This window comes from Pundamilia nyererei, unplaced genomic scaffold (assembly GCF_000239375.1).
Source record: "Pundamilia nyererei isolate P.nyererei 1_Seehausen unplaced genomic scaffold, PunNye1.0 scaffold00171, whole genome shotgun sequence".
Classification (NCBI taxonomy): domain Eukaryota; kingdom Metazoa; phylum Chordata; class Actinopteri; order Cichliformes; family Cichlidae; genus Pundamilia; species Pundamilia nyererei.
The window spans coordinates 731,964-746,583 of NW_005187572.1; the positions used below are offsets into that span (position 1 = coordinate 731,964).

General features: G+C 43.7%; 1 protein-coding gene across 1 annotated transcript in view; it reads right to left on the bottom strand.

Moving 5' to 3' along the window:
- Positions 1 to 952: 952 nt before the first annotated feature.
- LOC102192065 (potassium voltage-gated channel subfamily KQT member 5-like) overlaps positions 953 to 14,620 on the bottom strand; it is a 132,144-nt gene continuing 118,476 nt past the window's right edge. The window contains exons 5-9 of the mRNA XM_005746050.2: positions 13,105 to 13,408; positions 9,683 to 9,791; positions 7,875 to 8,006; positions 4,970 to 5,096; positions 953 to 4,312 (exon numbers count right to left, since the gene is read on the bottom strand). Coding sequence (XP_005746107.1) covers positions 3,062 to 4,312; positions 4,970 to 5,096; positions 7,875 to 8,006; positions 9,683 to 9,791; positions 13,105 to 13,408 — 1,923 coding nt within the window. The 3' untranslated portion in view covers positions 953 to 3,061. The remainder of the gene's footprint in view (positions 4,313 to 4,969; positions 5,097 to 7,874; positions 8,007 to 9,682; positions 9,792 to 13,104; positions 13,409 to 14,620) is intronic.

The window sequence follows — 14,620 nt, forward strand, 5'->3', positions numbered from 1 at the left end:
TTTAATTTATCCAAGGAAATGGTCAGAAATAACAATTTGTGTTGGCTCTTCATGCTTGGTCAACCCCAAAGACTCATTCTGACCAGAAAAATAACTCCCTGAGCCAATAGCAGGGAACTCAACCTCAAACACAACTGGGCATTTGAAAGAAGGTAACAAATAGATGGTGAGCTATGACCTCGGGCTGAGGATTGGTGGTGGTGTTGACAAAAAAGTGATCGTCTGCCAAAAATGATTGCCTGTATTTAAACTACTGTAAATCACTTGTTAGCCTATAATATATAAAAATGTATCCCTCATGAATGATATCAAGTCATCTTGAGCTACAACAACATTCCTGCCACAAGGTGGAAACTGCAGAGTTTTTGGCGTTTATATATGTAGGGCCGCACGGTGCCGTGCTGGTTAGCACTGTTGCCGCAGACAGCTCAACTCCACAATCTGGCCAGGACCCTTCTGTGTGGCGTTTGCATTTTCTCCCTGTGTTTGTGTGGGTTGTCAGGCTTCCTCCCACACTCCACAGACATGCAGTTTGTGGGGTTAGGTTAATTGGTCATTCTAAATTGCCCATAGGTGGGAATGGTTGTCTGTCCCTACACGTTAGCCCTGCGACAGACTGGCGACCTGTCCAGGGCATATCCTGCCTCTCGCCTATGGTAGACGACACAGGCTAGAGTCCCACCCCGTAACCCTGGTAAGGATAAGTGGAAGAGAATAGATGCATATATATCCTTTATTTATCCAGTTAACAAATCTCATTGATATCAAAAATGTCTTTAAGAGTGATCTGGTCAAGAGCGCAGCAGTAGTTGAAACAAATACGACTTATGCGACGTTTTAAGAGACCAACATGGTCACAAAGACACTTGCAAAACTGGTCATTTTGTTATTTTATGTAAAACTCCTTTTTAAAATCCTGTTCAAGTCTATTAATCAATATAAATAAAGACATTACAAATAAAACACACACTGAAACATCAGGAATCACTTTTTGGCAGACTATCACTTTGTTGTTGTAACGCCAGCTCCCGGGCTGATCCCACAAATAGCAAGGAGAGAGGGCGGGGCATGGAAACAAGAATATACAAATATGTAGGGCAGGAAACATTTGTAGACCAACAGCTTGAAGAGGGTGTTGTGAGGAGTGGTTCCACTCCCCAACTTAAGATAAAATCCACACTTAAATGTACCTGTTGTGTTTGGAAAAAGCCCAAAGTACACAAAAGTTGGGCTTTGGGATAAAGCATATCTTTTCTTCCCGCTGAGCCTCTGAGTAGCAGCTTATGGTTTTATAAGTTTCAAAATAAGACACCAAAAGAATCTGAGTTTAAGTGAACAAAGACTATATAAGATGGAGGTAGCCACTCTGCTTTCACCTATCGGTTACTCATTTCCTACTATGAAGCACTTTTGGGGTTCCCATCTTGGTGTTTTTGAAAGCAGAGGTGGAGCTGATGGTGAAACTGAGGGACACTTAATGCCCATATGTTCACCCTGTAAACCTGCTTTATGTCCTGCACAGTAATAGGGATCACGATTCACAAAATGAACAATATTTTACTTGAAACTAGTGATGTTAACTATGAACCCATCGAGGAAGTGAGCAGCAGGGACATTTCTTTCTCAGTTTACACAACAGGGCTTTCCTTTTGAACCAAGGGAGTGTCCCCCTGCTGGCCATCAGAAAGAATGCAGGTTTAAGGCACTTCTGCATTGACTTCACTTTTCAGATCTAGAAGCTACGTCCATCTCTTATATACAGTCAGTGATTGTGGTTGAACAGTCCAAAAATATCATTTTACCTTGATGGAAAACATAAGAGATAAAGAACCATGGTGCTCAGAGAATCTAACTGTACTTATACTAACATAACAATACTTGATAACATCATTATGCTCCAATACATCAGTGTATATATTTTTTCTTTTTTGGGGGGGCCCTACAAGCACTAACAGGAGCCCATTTGTTCATTTTAATTACTGACACTTGGTTGCCCAATCAAATCTCTGAATGCAACTGGCCCCTCCCCTACCTTCCCTGTGTGTTCTTGCACCTTATAAAACAGAGTTCCAAAATTGTGTTGAGGACAACAACCTAATACCACAAGAAATTTGTTGTTCTTGCTGTATAGACGGAAAAAAAACATGCATGAAAACGTAAATCGTATTGCCTGTATTCACATTACACTGGTATATTCCTTTTTAATAGAGTTCTTTTTAAAGGTTTGATTGAAACTAAAATGATTTAAATTCTGTCCTTTGAATGTATTGCTTTAGTTTCATAAAATTTACCCTCTTAACTTCAGATTACCTGTACAGATTATGGTTAAAGTTGGGTCTTATTTTAGCCACAAGGCCAAATTTCCAGAAACAAAGACGACGTTACATCTCAGAATTAAGTCTTGTTCATTTCCACATTACAGTTTTTCTATAAAAAGATTTTCCATTTTCCAAACAGGTGAAAATGTTCAAAAATTGGTTGGATGCTAAGAAACCGAAACCTAAGATATGTCATCAAGGACCTTGTGAATCTTAAGAGGTTAAAGATGGGAAAGAAAGAATGCATCTGGCAGTAGTGATGTAACATCACTTCAGTGTGGAAACGTCTTGTTTGATGGGAGACACACAAAATGTGGCTTTTATACACTGAACATGGCCATTCTCAGAGAGGGTTTCAATAAGTGTTAGGAGCCCATGGCCTCCACTGCAAACTGTACCTTTCAAATCTCTGTACCTCTTTACAATAAGCATGCACTCCATGCTGTATGTCAAGGTCTCATATCAACCCGAGTTTAACAGCGGAGGTTTTTGGGTGTCTCTGTTGTCGTTTCTCAGGCTCTTATCTCAGATTTGTCAATCACACTTTAAAACAAAACTCATGCAATGATATGTCATATGGTCAGCCTGTATGAAAATACTGTGATTCTTATCAAATGGATCAACATGAATATAAACAGAAGAAGACCCCATGTAATATTCCCACCCACCCACTTCCCTCCAAAAAGGATAAAAACCGTCTTTTTGAGGTGAGATTGGTGTGCCTTCCCGACATGTAGCTGGGTCTATTTTAGCCGTACGTGTGGCATGTTCAGCAACTCGTTGCTGCCAGTAGAGGGCAAGGATGCGTGACCGCTGGCCAGACTGCGGTTTGAGCCCTGGGTCCCTGCTCCGGCTCTGCCGCCTGTCCTCAGGAGTTCTGAGGAGTAAGTCGGAGTCTCGGCAGACCCCTGTGACAAGAAGTCAAGTCCCTGCGTCTCAATGTCTCTATCACTGATAAAGAGGTCCTCCTCACCCCACCCACCTCCACTCCTCCTGCCTGTACCGCCCCCTCCTCCCCCAGGATCTTGGCTACAGCTATGGAAGCCAATGGGGGAGTCACTGCTTGTACTGGGGCTTGGAGATGACAGGCTGTGGCCGTGATGGGTGGGGGCTACTTGCTTCAGATCCTGCACTGACATGGACTTGCCCAATCCTCGGTCCATCTCGTTGGACCCAGAGCAGCAGCCCAGCGCTGGTGGCACCAGGGGCTCCAGCTCCAAGCTCATTTGTCTCCTCCAAGATCCCTCCTCCTTTGTGCTAAGCCTGCTGTTGCTGTTCCCTTGGAGCTGCTGCCCCAATCTGTTGAGCCCCAACCCAAGGCCAAGGTCCTTCCTGACAACGCTGTCCTCCATCTGTGTCCCAAGACCTCCACAAAAGTCCTCTATGTCAGGGGATACCTCTATGGAGGCTGTTCGCACTAAAGTACCAGGGCCGTGACTTCGGCTAGGAGGGGGTGGAGGTGGAAGCCTCGCCAGAAGAGGAAACCCACCATCTCTTACTCCTCTGTCCCCTGAACTGCTGACACTGTTCGGGGTGAGGATGGGTGGAGAACTACCCATAGCCTCATCAGTGCCACTTTCAGGTGTGGTGGCCTGAGCCTGGGGATGGTGGTGGTGGCGATGGTGATGATGATGTGGCAGGGGCGATGGGCTGAAAGAGGATGATGCGAGGCCAGAGGGAGGCGTGGAAGAGGGGGCATTGAGATTGAGGTTGAGCTCGTTGGGGGGCCCCAGGATGAGATGGAGTCCTCCCTGCGAGAGATGAGAACTGGTGGAGGAGCGAGTGACGAAGCCGCTGGTGGGCGGCGCTCCACTGCTGCTGACCTGGGTGGAGCAGGACATGTCCTTGCTGAAGACAGAGGAGTGGTAGTCTGAAGTCTGTTCCAGCTCGAAGAGGGGAAGAGAGGAAAGCGTGAGGGCCGAAGACGAGCCTTTACGCAGAACCTGACGATAAATGTCGAGCAGGGAGTCCAGCTTTGACTCAATCGACTGGACCTGTGAGCAGAGAAGAGGAATAAAGGAGTGATCTACCGCCACATCTGGCAGAATGTACAGATGCTCTAAGTGTCGATTTGAATGCTTAAGAATCAGCTCTGGGGGCTCATAGCTACCTCAACAGCATCTTGCTTTCTACCAGATGTTTGTTTTAAGCTTTAGGATTCATATGCATTTGCCACTTTCAACTTGTGCACCTGAAAAAAATCAATTTGCTGTAAAGAGTAAAATGTGATTCAGGGCCGTCTTAATAAGGTTTTGAATTCTACCCATTGTGACAAATACCAAAATAAAATGATCAGTAAGATGTTTTAGTCTTATAAGCAGTTTGGAGATGAATGTGATTAGCTGAGTTAGTCTAATGTTGCATAAAAACTGGAAGCGGCACAGAGCCGGAATACCAACAAGTTTATTACCTGTAACTTTAGGAAACTTAAACGCAGTCGAGATGGATCACATTTTACTGTATTTAGCTGGTTTGCTGTCGATGGACTGGCACTTACGTAGCGCTGTTCTAGTCTTATTGACCAGAAACACTGGGGGCATTTTGGGGTACGTAATGAGGACCGGAGGCAGCAAACACTGAAGCTCCAATTAGCAAAAACCCTGATCCTCTCAACCTCCTGAAATTTTAAGAACAAAACCCAGAGGACAGACCTGTCGCTCCACCTTACAGACGCGACCCAGCATGCTCATGTCCTCCAGTATATCGCCATCAGAGAGCAGCTTGTCTCGAATCTTCTTATCCAGAGGAATTTGGCCCTTCCCAAGGATTTGGTCCACCCTGAAATGCACAGAAATACAAGCAAACACAATAAGATATTAATTTTAAAATGTACAAAGGAGGACTACAAAAGGAAGGAAAATTAGAACCGTTTATCTAAAGTAAACCTTTCCCCGAATAAAACAAATCCAAACACGAGAGATTAATCTTCCTCACTGGACTTCACACTTCCAAACATTACCAACCAGATTACATTTTACCAATTAACAATACAACTTTTTATTTCAGACTCTAAACATTAGAGTCTTATATTTTGGTTTACACATGATTATATTTATGTCTAAATGCTAAATCCAGTCAGGCTCTGTGGGATCTGGTTAATAAAGTCTGTTTGTGTTAAAGCTGACAGAGAGCACAGAAAAACTGAGCCAAGATCATGCAATCACGAGTTCACCAAAAGAAAGAAGAAAAAGTCAGGTGTGGACACCCTGTATGTCACCACTAAATCATGCTAGAAGAAAAGGGGATCGAGCACTACACCGGGAAGTTAGATCTGGATTCTAAAACTGTATTTTTACAGGAGGAAGCGAGAAGAGTTACGACACTCGTTCATTGTAAATCAGTCCAATTTCAAATAAGAAATGTAATTCAGGATAAGATGGGCAGGAACCGAATGATTCACGCTCCTCTTGAATATGAAACATGCAGATCAAATGTAGACGATCTGGGGATTGTAATTGTGGACTGGATCCAAATATAGACAAGACCAGCCTCCATGTAACATTTTAAACATTTTACTAAAAAAAACAAAAAACATTTTGCGTAAATTTAAGGACTGTTACAGCTTTCTCTATTCTAATCTTACAGATGTTTTCATATATTACAGTGAGGTCATGGCAGGTTGAAGTTATTTGTGGCTGGAGCTTGCTGGCCTGTGTTAGACTCTACTCGTGACTACGAGATGTGGTTAAAAAAAAAGAAGCATGTTGACAGGCCCTCCACCCTTTGCAAGTCGGATTGGCTCATCTGCAGCAACAGAGTGCACACAGCATCAGCAGGGGGCAGTGTTGCAACAGCAATGACAGGTGAAACCTTCTGGTGTGTGATTGGAGTGTGTCTAAAACATGTTAGCATCACATTGCAAACTCCTTTCCCAGAACAGAAGTCAATTTACTTAAGAGATCTGTTAGTGGCTGGTTAGTAGCAGATATACCAGGACGTGTTTGTGTGTGGGAGCAGAGTGTGGCTCGAAGCTCAGTTAATTCAGGCTTTAGCTCGTCAACCAGGGGCCTCATTTATCAAATCATCAGAGGAAAAAAGCTCCAAACCTGCAGACAACTTGGATTTATCATGCATATAAAGGCACAGCTGTGCACAGCTGTGGTGACAAATCCTGAACTTTCAACCCCCTAAAAGCCTCGGGTGGCACATGTGGAACAAGAAGTGAAGGTAAAGGCAACAAAACAACACTGGCAGCAATGTAAAGGTCCTGATTAACAAAGACAAGCAAATCTATCAGTTTTATGGAGGACTGGAAGGAGTAGTACTGCACTGCACTGTGTCAACTCAAGCTGATTTAGGCTTCATCTGTCCCCTTCCTGACAAACCTGCCAGTCTCTTAGGACACACAGCATGCTTCAGGGGCTTACATCATTGTTAAATGGTAAGCTGAAATCCTTTGAGTTTGGGATTTATAGAGCTGTGTTTGTAATTGTTCTTCAATGTGAAAACTGTACACATAAAAATAGTTTAATGTCCTGGTGAGCAGTGAAAACAAGGGTCATTCAGAAAAGTTTCCAAGCAGTGCTACTAAGTGAATTTTGGATCAAGAGGGACTTTGCCTGTCCAAAATCAGAAGTGAGATGTTGGCACAGCTGAAGTATAGTATTATGTACTCGTCAGCCACTCAACACCATCTACAAAGGAGGTCCCCGCAGTCCTTAGACATGCACGCTGCACACCATCCATTTCTCTATTTCATCTCTGGTGAGCCAGGCTCAGCAACTGCCGGTTTCTATGGATCAGTTGATCCAGACCTAACTATATGCTTTGTCAAAGGGAAACTTTTAAGCCTAATCTTAAAAGTGGAATCCAAACTGGGAGTTTCCACAGAAGAGGGGCCTGAAAGCTGAAGGGTCTACCTCCCATTCTACTTTTAAATACTCTAGGAACCATAAGTCAGCCCACAGTCTGAGAGGGAAGTGCTCTAATGGGTTTATATGGTACTATAAGGTCATTAAAATAAGATGGGGCCTTTTAAATTTGATTCTGGATTTAACAGGAAGCCAATGAAGGGAAGCCAATATGGGGGCAATTATGCTCTCTCTTTCTAGCAAAAAATGAACTCAACAGTTATACTAATTGTCCCGAGTGCATGTTTTGTAAACCTCATTGCCATCAATTCTCCATGAAGGGACGGTCAGGTATGCTGGACTAACGAATGGTTGATAAATGAGGCCGCACTTTGTTTTCCTTCACGTTTCTGAGAACAAACCAGCTCCTGAATTGTGCGACTGAGGAGTGAACTGAACCCATGTGACATGCGAATGACAGAGTAGGTGGGTAGATTGAGTAAGTTGGGGGAATTCTGACCCCTGGGTGGAGTTCTTCCTCCCCTGGCTGTAATAGACAGACAGGGAGGGGGAGGAAAAGGCCTTGGCTCGGCTGCTCAGGGGCTGTGGGCCTACTATCATGTCCAGCCTGGAGAGAAGCAAACACAGGTACAAACATGCAAAAACACAAACTGCAAAAAGAAAAAAACAGCGTGAGATAAACCCATGCATGTATAAGGAATGCATACACACATGCAGATCTTTTGCAGTACAATGTCCGTCCTACCTGGTCTGCAGGCTCTTGATGCGGCACAGCATGTCCAGGTGACCGGCAGAGTACTGTTCGATCACGTCCTTCACATCATACGGACGCAGCGTCTCCTTAAACTTCTTCTTGGCTACATGAAACTTCATGATCCTGCATGAACAGCACAGAAGTTCATAAATTCACCAGAAGGGGGAGCTGTGGTCCAGCCGTGACACTGCCAGCCTGAGCTAATGTAAACAAATTAAAGCCTGCATTTATTTTGATAGTGCTTAATGGTGCTTTTAATGTGTCGACCTGTTTGTTCACAGCATTTCAAACGCTCAGAACAACCACTTTCTCAGAAAAAAGGCAGATTTTAGCTGCATGTGTATGTGGATGGAAACACCTGTGGAGCACTGAGGCTGAATTCAAGGGAACGTGGCTGAAAGTGGAGAGTCAAAGGGGTCGGAAACAATGAAAACATGCTGGATTATATTGTCACAGCCTTCTGATATACAGTTTTGGTCCATGTGAATGCTTCAAAATATCAAAAATATTTAATAAGATGCTCAGCCAGCATCATTTCATAGAGCAAAACAGGGGGTCCTGATGATGTAGTTTACATGTACATACCACTGAGCCTTCTGACACGAAATGTGATGCATATAAAAATGTACAAGTGACAAGTTATGAGGTGAGTGGCATACCTGGCTTCTGCTATTGTCAGATTGACTCAAAGAACATTTTTGCTGCAGCTGCAAATCTCATTTAGTGACTTCCTGAATTTGCCGTACCCCCGACTTACCTTCGCATCTCTGTGCTGTCATGTGGTTTCAGAATGTGAGACTGTTGTGAGTGAGTGCATACACAAAACTCTACTATGGACTTGAACATTCGTTTTCCTTTGGGTGCATTCTGCGTAAGGAAGCTCGTTAGCTTGCAGGTGCCATGGAAGTGAGCACGTCTGTTTAGCTTCTTGGCCCCTCAGTGGCCTCGAGTTTGGCACGTAGGACATTTGATTAGTGAATTTACACTTTTCTTTGCACAATAACTGAAGCATATTTAATGAAGCTAATATTTTCAGAATACAAGCCTTTGAAGCGCACTGATGTTTATTTGCTGTATTTCCAGCATTTTTGATCCTACATAATTTTGTAAATACAGCAGGTACCTACGTTAAAGTTGTAGCCTTTAGTGAAGGCTATCCTGACTGATGTGGCTGTGTCACTATTTTCACACCGGTCTGTGTCCACAAAGTGATGCGTGACAGCCAGTTCACTTTATATGTGGAAGCTGGATAAAGGGATGAGGTGAACCACTGATGTTTATTATTGTTTTTTGATAAAACTGAAAGTCTGTCGATGCTCATAAAGTAAAAACTAAAAGAAAAACCAACATGAGGTGTCTTGTTAAGGAGCTCGTTCACCACATGGAGCCACAGAAGCTTCAGCATTATAGTCTTAGTTATTATATATTTAATAATTCAAACACTGAGCTGCTTTTAACTTTTATTGAACTCCTGCTGGTCGGGGACGTATGATGACCTTGCATCTAACAGGCTCTTTAGTTCTTTCAGGACACGAAGGACATGAAGACGTGTCTACTCTTGTTTCCTTGTGACACGATCACCTTACACAGCTTTTAATCCTCCCACTAACCATATTTCCTGATGATCCAAAAATAAACTAACAGAAATAACAACCATCCGGTCACTTTAATCCCCTGAGCTCAATCAGAAGACGGCGGGGGGTTGGTCGCAATCAGGGTTAGTTTGCCTGCAGCCTGGGTCACGGAAAACTGCAGCAGAAGTTAGACTGAAAGAGGAAGTCTCATTTCCTCTGTCTCACCTGACAGCTCGGATGACAGACTTGACCGAGGGCTGCAAGTCCTCCACTGAGATGTCGCAGTGACAGCCCTTCTCATCAAAACCGTCCTCCGCTGTAATGTTGGAGTCTGCTGTTTGGAAGAGAGGCGCAGAAAAGGAGGATTATTTATTTCTGTGATAGCGATGAAGTCACTTTATGCCAATGAGAACATTTTGCATCCACACAAACAACAGATTGCAGTGAGCCGTGTTAGTCTTACTGCTCAAACACACTAACATGCAGTCGCAGAAACTTCAAGTCATGGTTTGCTTTACAAATCACAGTCAAGATGGGTCTGAAAAGAAATGTTCCACCAACTGCAGTTCCTCTAATGGCCACTTGAGGTTGGCTCAAAAAGCGAGTCAGTCCCTCTAGACTCCCATGAATACACGAATAATAACTATACAATGGGCACACTTTTTTATGATGCATCCATTTGCACATTGGTGGAGCCTAAAATTGGGGCGGTTCATGTTTGATTGACAGGTACAAATACATATTTGAAATGTGAAGATCATGCGGTCTGTCTTATCGTGGCTAGCTCATGATTTTAGGTTGTGGTTATGTAGATTGATGGTGCTGTTAGGTTAACAAACTAATGTAGTTGTAAAATGAATTAACCTCCAAAAATCTAACTGACTGCGAGGTTGCAGACCAAGAAAAACTCCACTTCTTCGTAACAGACACAGAGAAAGGTTATGCATTCTGAAAGTGCGTCCTTTGTTCATATGAGACAAAACTAGAGCTCTTCGGCCACAGAAACGCTGCTTATGTTTGGAGAAAGAAGGGAGAAGCAGACAACCCAAAGAACACCGTCTGCACAGGGAAACACGATGATGGGAGCATGCTTTAGTGCATCTGGAACTCGGAATCTCATCAAGGTTGAAGGTATTGTGACGAAAGTAGTGGTGCAACGGATCAAAAATCTCACGATTCGGATCGGATCACGGTTTTAAGTCACGGATCGGATCAATTTTCGGATCAGCAAAAAAATAAAAAAGACAAAAATTGAACATTTACTTATTTACTTATGGAAGTATTTTTTACATGTTAAAAACATTCAACTCTAGACTCATTCTACGCAATTATTTAAAATAAAAAAATGGTACAATATAGGGCAGTATAGGGCTTTGTAACTACCACTCAATTCACTTTTATTTATAAAGCGCCATATCACAACAACACAGTCGCCTCAAGGCGCTTGATATTGTTAGGTAGACCCTACAATAATACATACCGCTCATTATATCGCACTCCGCTGTGATATAACGAGCGGTCATGGTCACGTAGCTTTCCGTTGCCCTGGAGCTCCACCCATTTGTAGTAGTTAGGGCAACAGAAGATTCCTGGGACAGTTCAGCCATAACTTAAATCTTTTCCTGCTCATACATGCCTGGGTACGATCTTGTCACTAAAGTGGACGCGCAACGGGATATCATAGCGTGGCTCAAGCACGTGCATCATAGTTTAAACCCCTTGTTTTGCACAATGGAATACGGCCTCCCGTCTGCAGCGAAACACTCCAATAGCTTTTGTATTAGCTTTAGCCCGGTCGGACTGGGCATGAAAGGGCTGCTTAAGTACCGCAAACTCCTCTGCTCCTCCACTTGGACCGCTAGCGCTGGCCATAACTATCGCTTGACAGACCCACCATGCGCTCTGTGGAGTGGGATCAGTTTGGATTACGGATCAACTGTGATCCGTTGCACCACTAGACGAAAGAAGGATATGTGAAGAAGAAAACATCAAGCAGTCAGCAGGCAAAACCAGGTTTGGGTAATAGCTTTGTCTTCCAATATGACAACAACTTCAAATTTGCATCACTCCTGCTGAAGAACATCTGACGAATACTTTGACCCTGGTAGTTTTTGTAGTTTTGGACAATTCCAGCTGTTTTTAGACAGAAACTCTAAACAAAACCTGCTCATCACCAGGTCACTGTTTAGTTTCAGAATAAGTTACCACCTCGATGTAACAGGTAAAAAGTGACTCAAGACTCATAAGAGACTAAACTCGGACTTTAAGCTCAACACAGCTTACTAATCCATTGACCTTCACTTTGTAGTTACACGCCTCTGCTGGGCTGTGGGGATCTCTGTGAGCTGGTGGAAAATCTGGAGTCTAAATAGTTTAAAGCACAGATCAAAGCTGTCCAAAATCCAGAGATTCACCTTAGTGTCATGGGGTAATAAAGCATTAAAGGTTTAGAAAGACTTCATTTTGATTTTCCAAATGGAGCAGGAACCCTGAGCACCCTGAGGAGGTAAGCACAGGGTTAATGCCGTTGATGTGTTCTGTTGAACTAAACACTGTAGATGACCTCAGGAAAGGATCGATTACTCCACAGTATGTGGGTTTTGTCAGACCTGCTGCTGATGAAAAACAGTGCTGATTAATGATTTGCTCCATTAAAAACTTTCCACTAAAATAATTCCTGGTTTCATTTCTAATTAAGCCAGAATGGAAGGGAGATGTTTCCCATCCTCTAATGTCTCACTTAGCCAACATGTCAGCGATCAGACGCAGCGTGGCTAACCAGCCAACCAGTTTGGTTTTGGCTAGCTTGGCTAATGATTCCTCTCCACCAGCAGGCCTCAGCCAGCTGGACGGCTCTGACACCCCATATGGCTCCTGGAGCTCACCACCCCCACCTTCCATCTATCCATCAGTCCGCCCACAACCACCAACTGGCTGTTACCCAGGAGGACTCGCCAGGCCGGCACTGCTAGGCCAAAGAAAGTGAGCACAGCAGCCATCAGCATTCCTCCACTCCGCTGCGTCATTAGTGAGCCAAACCAGTTCTGATGAGCTGGATCGAGAGTCGGTTAAATATGAGCAGTGAGGTTGGGGCAGTTGTGCTTATTTTTATATCTCTGGAACACCTTTCTTTAAATGTGGCACTCAAGGAAGAGCAAGAGCAGCTGTTTGGAGAGGTTACTCACTTCCTGTTAATCCCGCATGACTGAAACTGGCCGATTTTGACTTTGACAGCACACAATGAGCAGCAGTGAATGTAGCCTAATGGCTAAAATAAGTTATTAGACCTGCTCTGAACAAAAAAAAGACATTGAGACATTTCAAAATTTAAATGGAAAAAATTCTAACATCTTTTTTTTTTCCCCTCACAGGAAAAGCAGTTTTGTCCAGTACTATTTATATAACGCAAAAACACAACAACGGGCACCTCAAGTTAAAGACTCCATGATAATAGAGAGAAGATGATGAAACCAAGAAGGCCGTCTTCAGTTTTGGTACGGTAATATGTTACTTAGCATTTATAAGCCACCACTAAAAAGCCAGCATGGTGGAGGCCAGAAGCCAGACTCTAAAACAGGTGATTTTGCTTTGTTAATAATCCACACTGATATAAAATACCGGCAGTGAAAGCAGAATGGCACACGCACCATCAGTGGTGGAGCGGGACTGACTCTTGAGGCGGAGCGACGGTCTGAACCGCGTGCGGTCGTTAAAGCTCCAGCTCTTCTGAACCTTGGCGGGACTGGTGCCCTCTGTGCCAGCGTCAGCCACCGGAGAGCGCCTGTCGTTCACTGATGACGTCTGCCTATTCTTGATGCTCTGACCTCGGGGGCTCGCCATCCTCACCCGCTCCTTGAAACTCAACTTCTGGCTGAAATTAGTGATGAGGAGTAGTACAGAGGGAGATTGGAGCGAGAAGGGGAAAGAAGAAGGAAGTGAAGTGGGGTGGAAATGACAAAGAGGTCAACATGTTTGAGCGATAAATGATTTTCATGATAGCAAAAAGTTATCCTGGAAAAGTGTTCCTTCATAAACTGCTGAACATGGCAGCCATCCATTTAGTATAAGGGCTGCAGGACAGGATGGAGACAGACCAGCATGCATTGCAGCAGATGCTTTAGACAAAATGCAAGCTTTGGTTAGATATGAAGCTTCAGCTGTGTGATGATGCTGGTGGTTTGTTCCTGCAAGTGTGCACAGTATGCCGTCTTGTGTGACCAATTAGTTTACACATCATTAAAAGAGCCAGCGGGTGTCGCACAGTTATATTAAATGTATCGCATGTTTTTATATAAAAGTGTGAGTTTATGGATGAAAATTCATAAGAATTACCTGCAGAGTGTGAACAGGCAGGACCATGAGGTGTGGAGATAATTAGCGAGTGACAGATCCTGTGTTTATGCAGAATGACAGCATGCAAAGCCGTTCGCAGGCGTCAGCCGTGCATCATTTACACGCTGCAGAGGATTAAACAGAAGTCTGTGTTCTTCTTATTGTCACCAAATCAGTGGATTTTGGTCATGAATGTGTTGATTCGTCTCAGTAAATTCTTACTCTTAAACTCAATAGTCTGAGAAAGTCAACAGGATGGCTAATGATTTCATTAAGACGTTATCAGCCAACGAGTGCATCTGCATAATCCTCCTTTCTAATAACTTGTAAAATGAACGTCATGATCTCACTTGTTAGTCTCAACGTGACTTGACACTAATGACTGAGCCCGTGAAGTCATCAGGAAAATGTTGCATGCTAGGTTCTGATTCTAAGCTAACGTTAGCTAGTGTTGCTCACTGCTGACTGTGCCGAGTGGCAGTGAGGCCCTCGAGACTTTGTACCGACTCTGACTCGTATCCCTCGTTAGAAATCAGAGTGCATGATGTAAGAAGTAACTGAGAGTCTCATAGCTGTTAGGTGGCTAGCAATAAGAAGCAATGCTTCTCACCGGTGGAGGGGATGGTACCTGAGATGTCTGTGTGGGTTCTGGTGAATGAAGCGCGGTTTATCGTTTAGGTGGAATACAAGGAGGTGAGTGAAGAAGAAAATGTTGACGGTGCATCACACACACACACACACACACACACACACACACACACACACACACACACACACACACACACACAGTAATTTCAATCTCACTACATCCAGAGAAAAAGCTAATTAGTT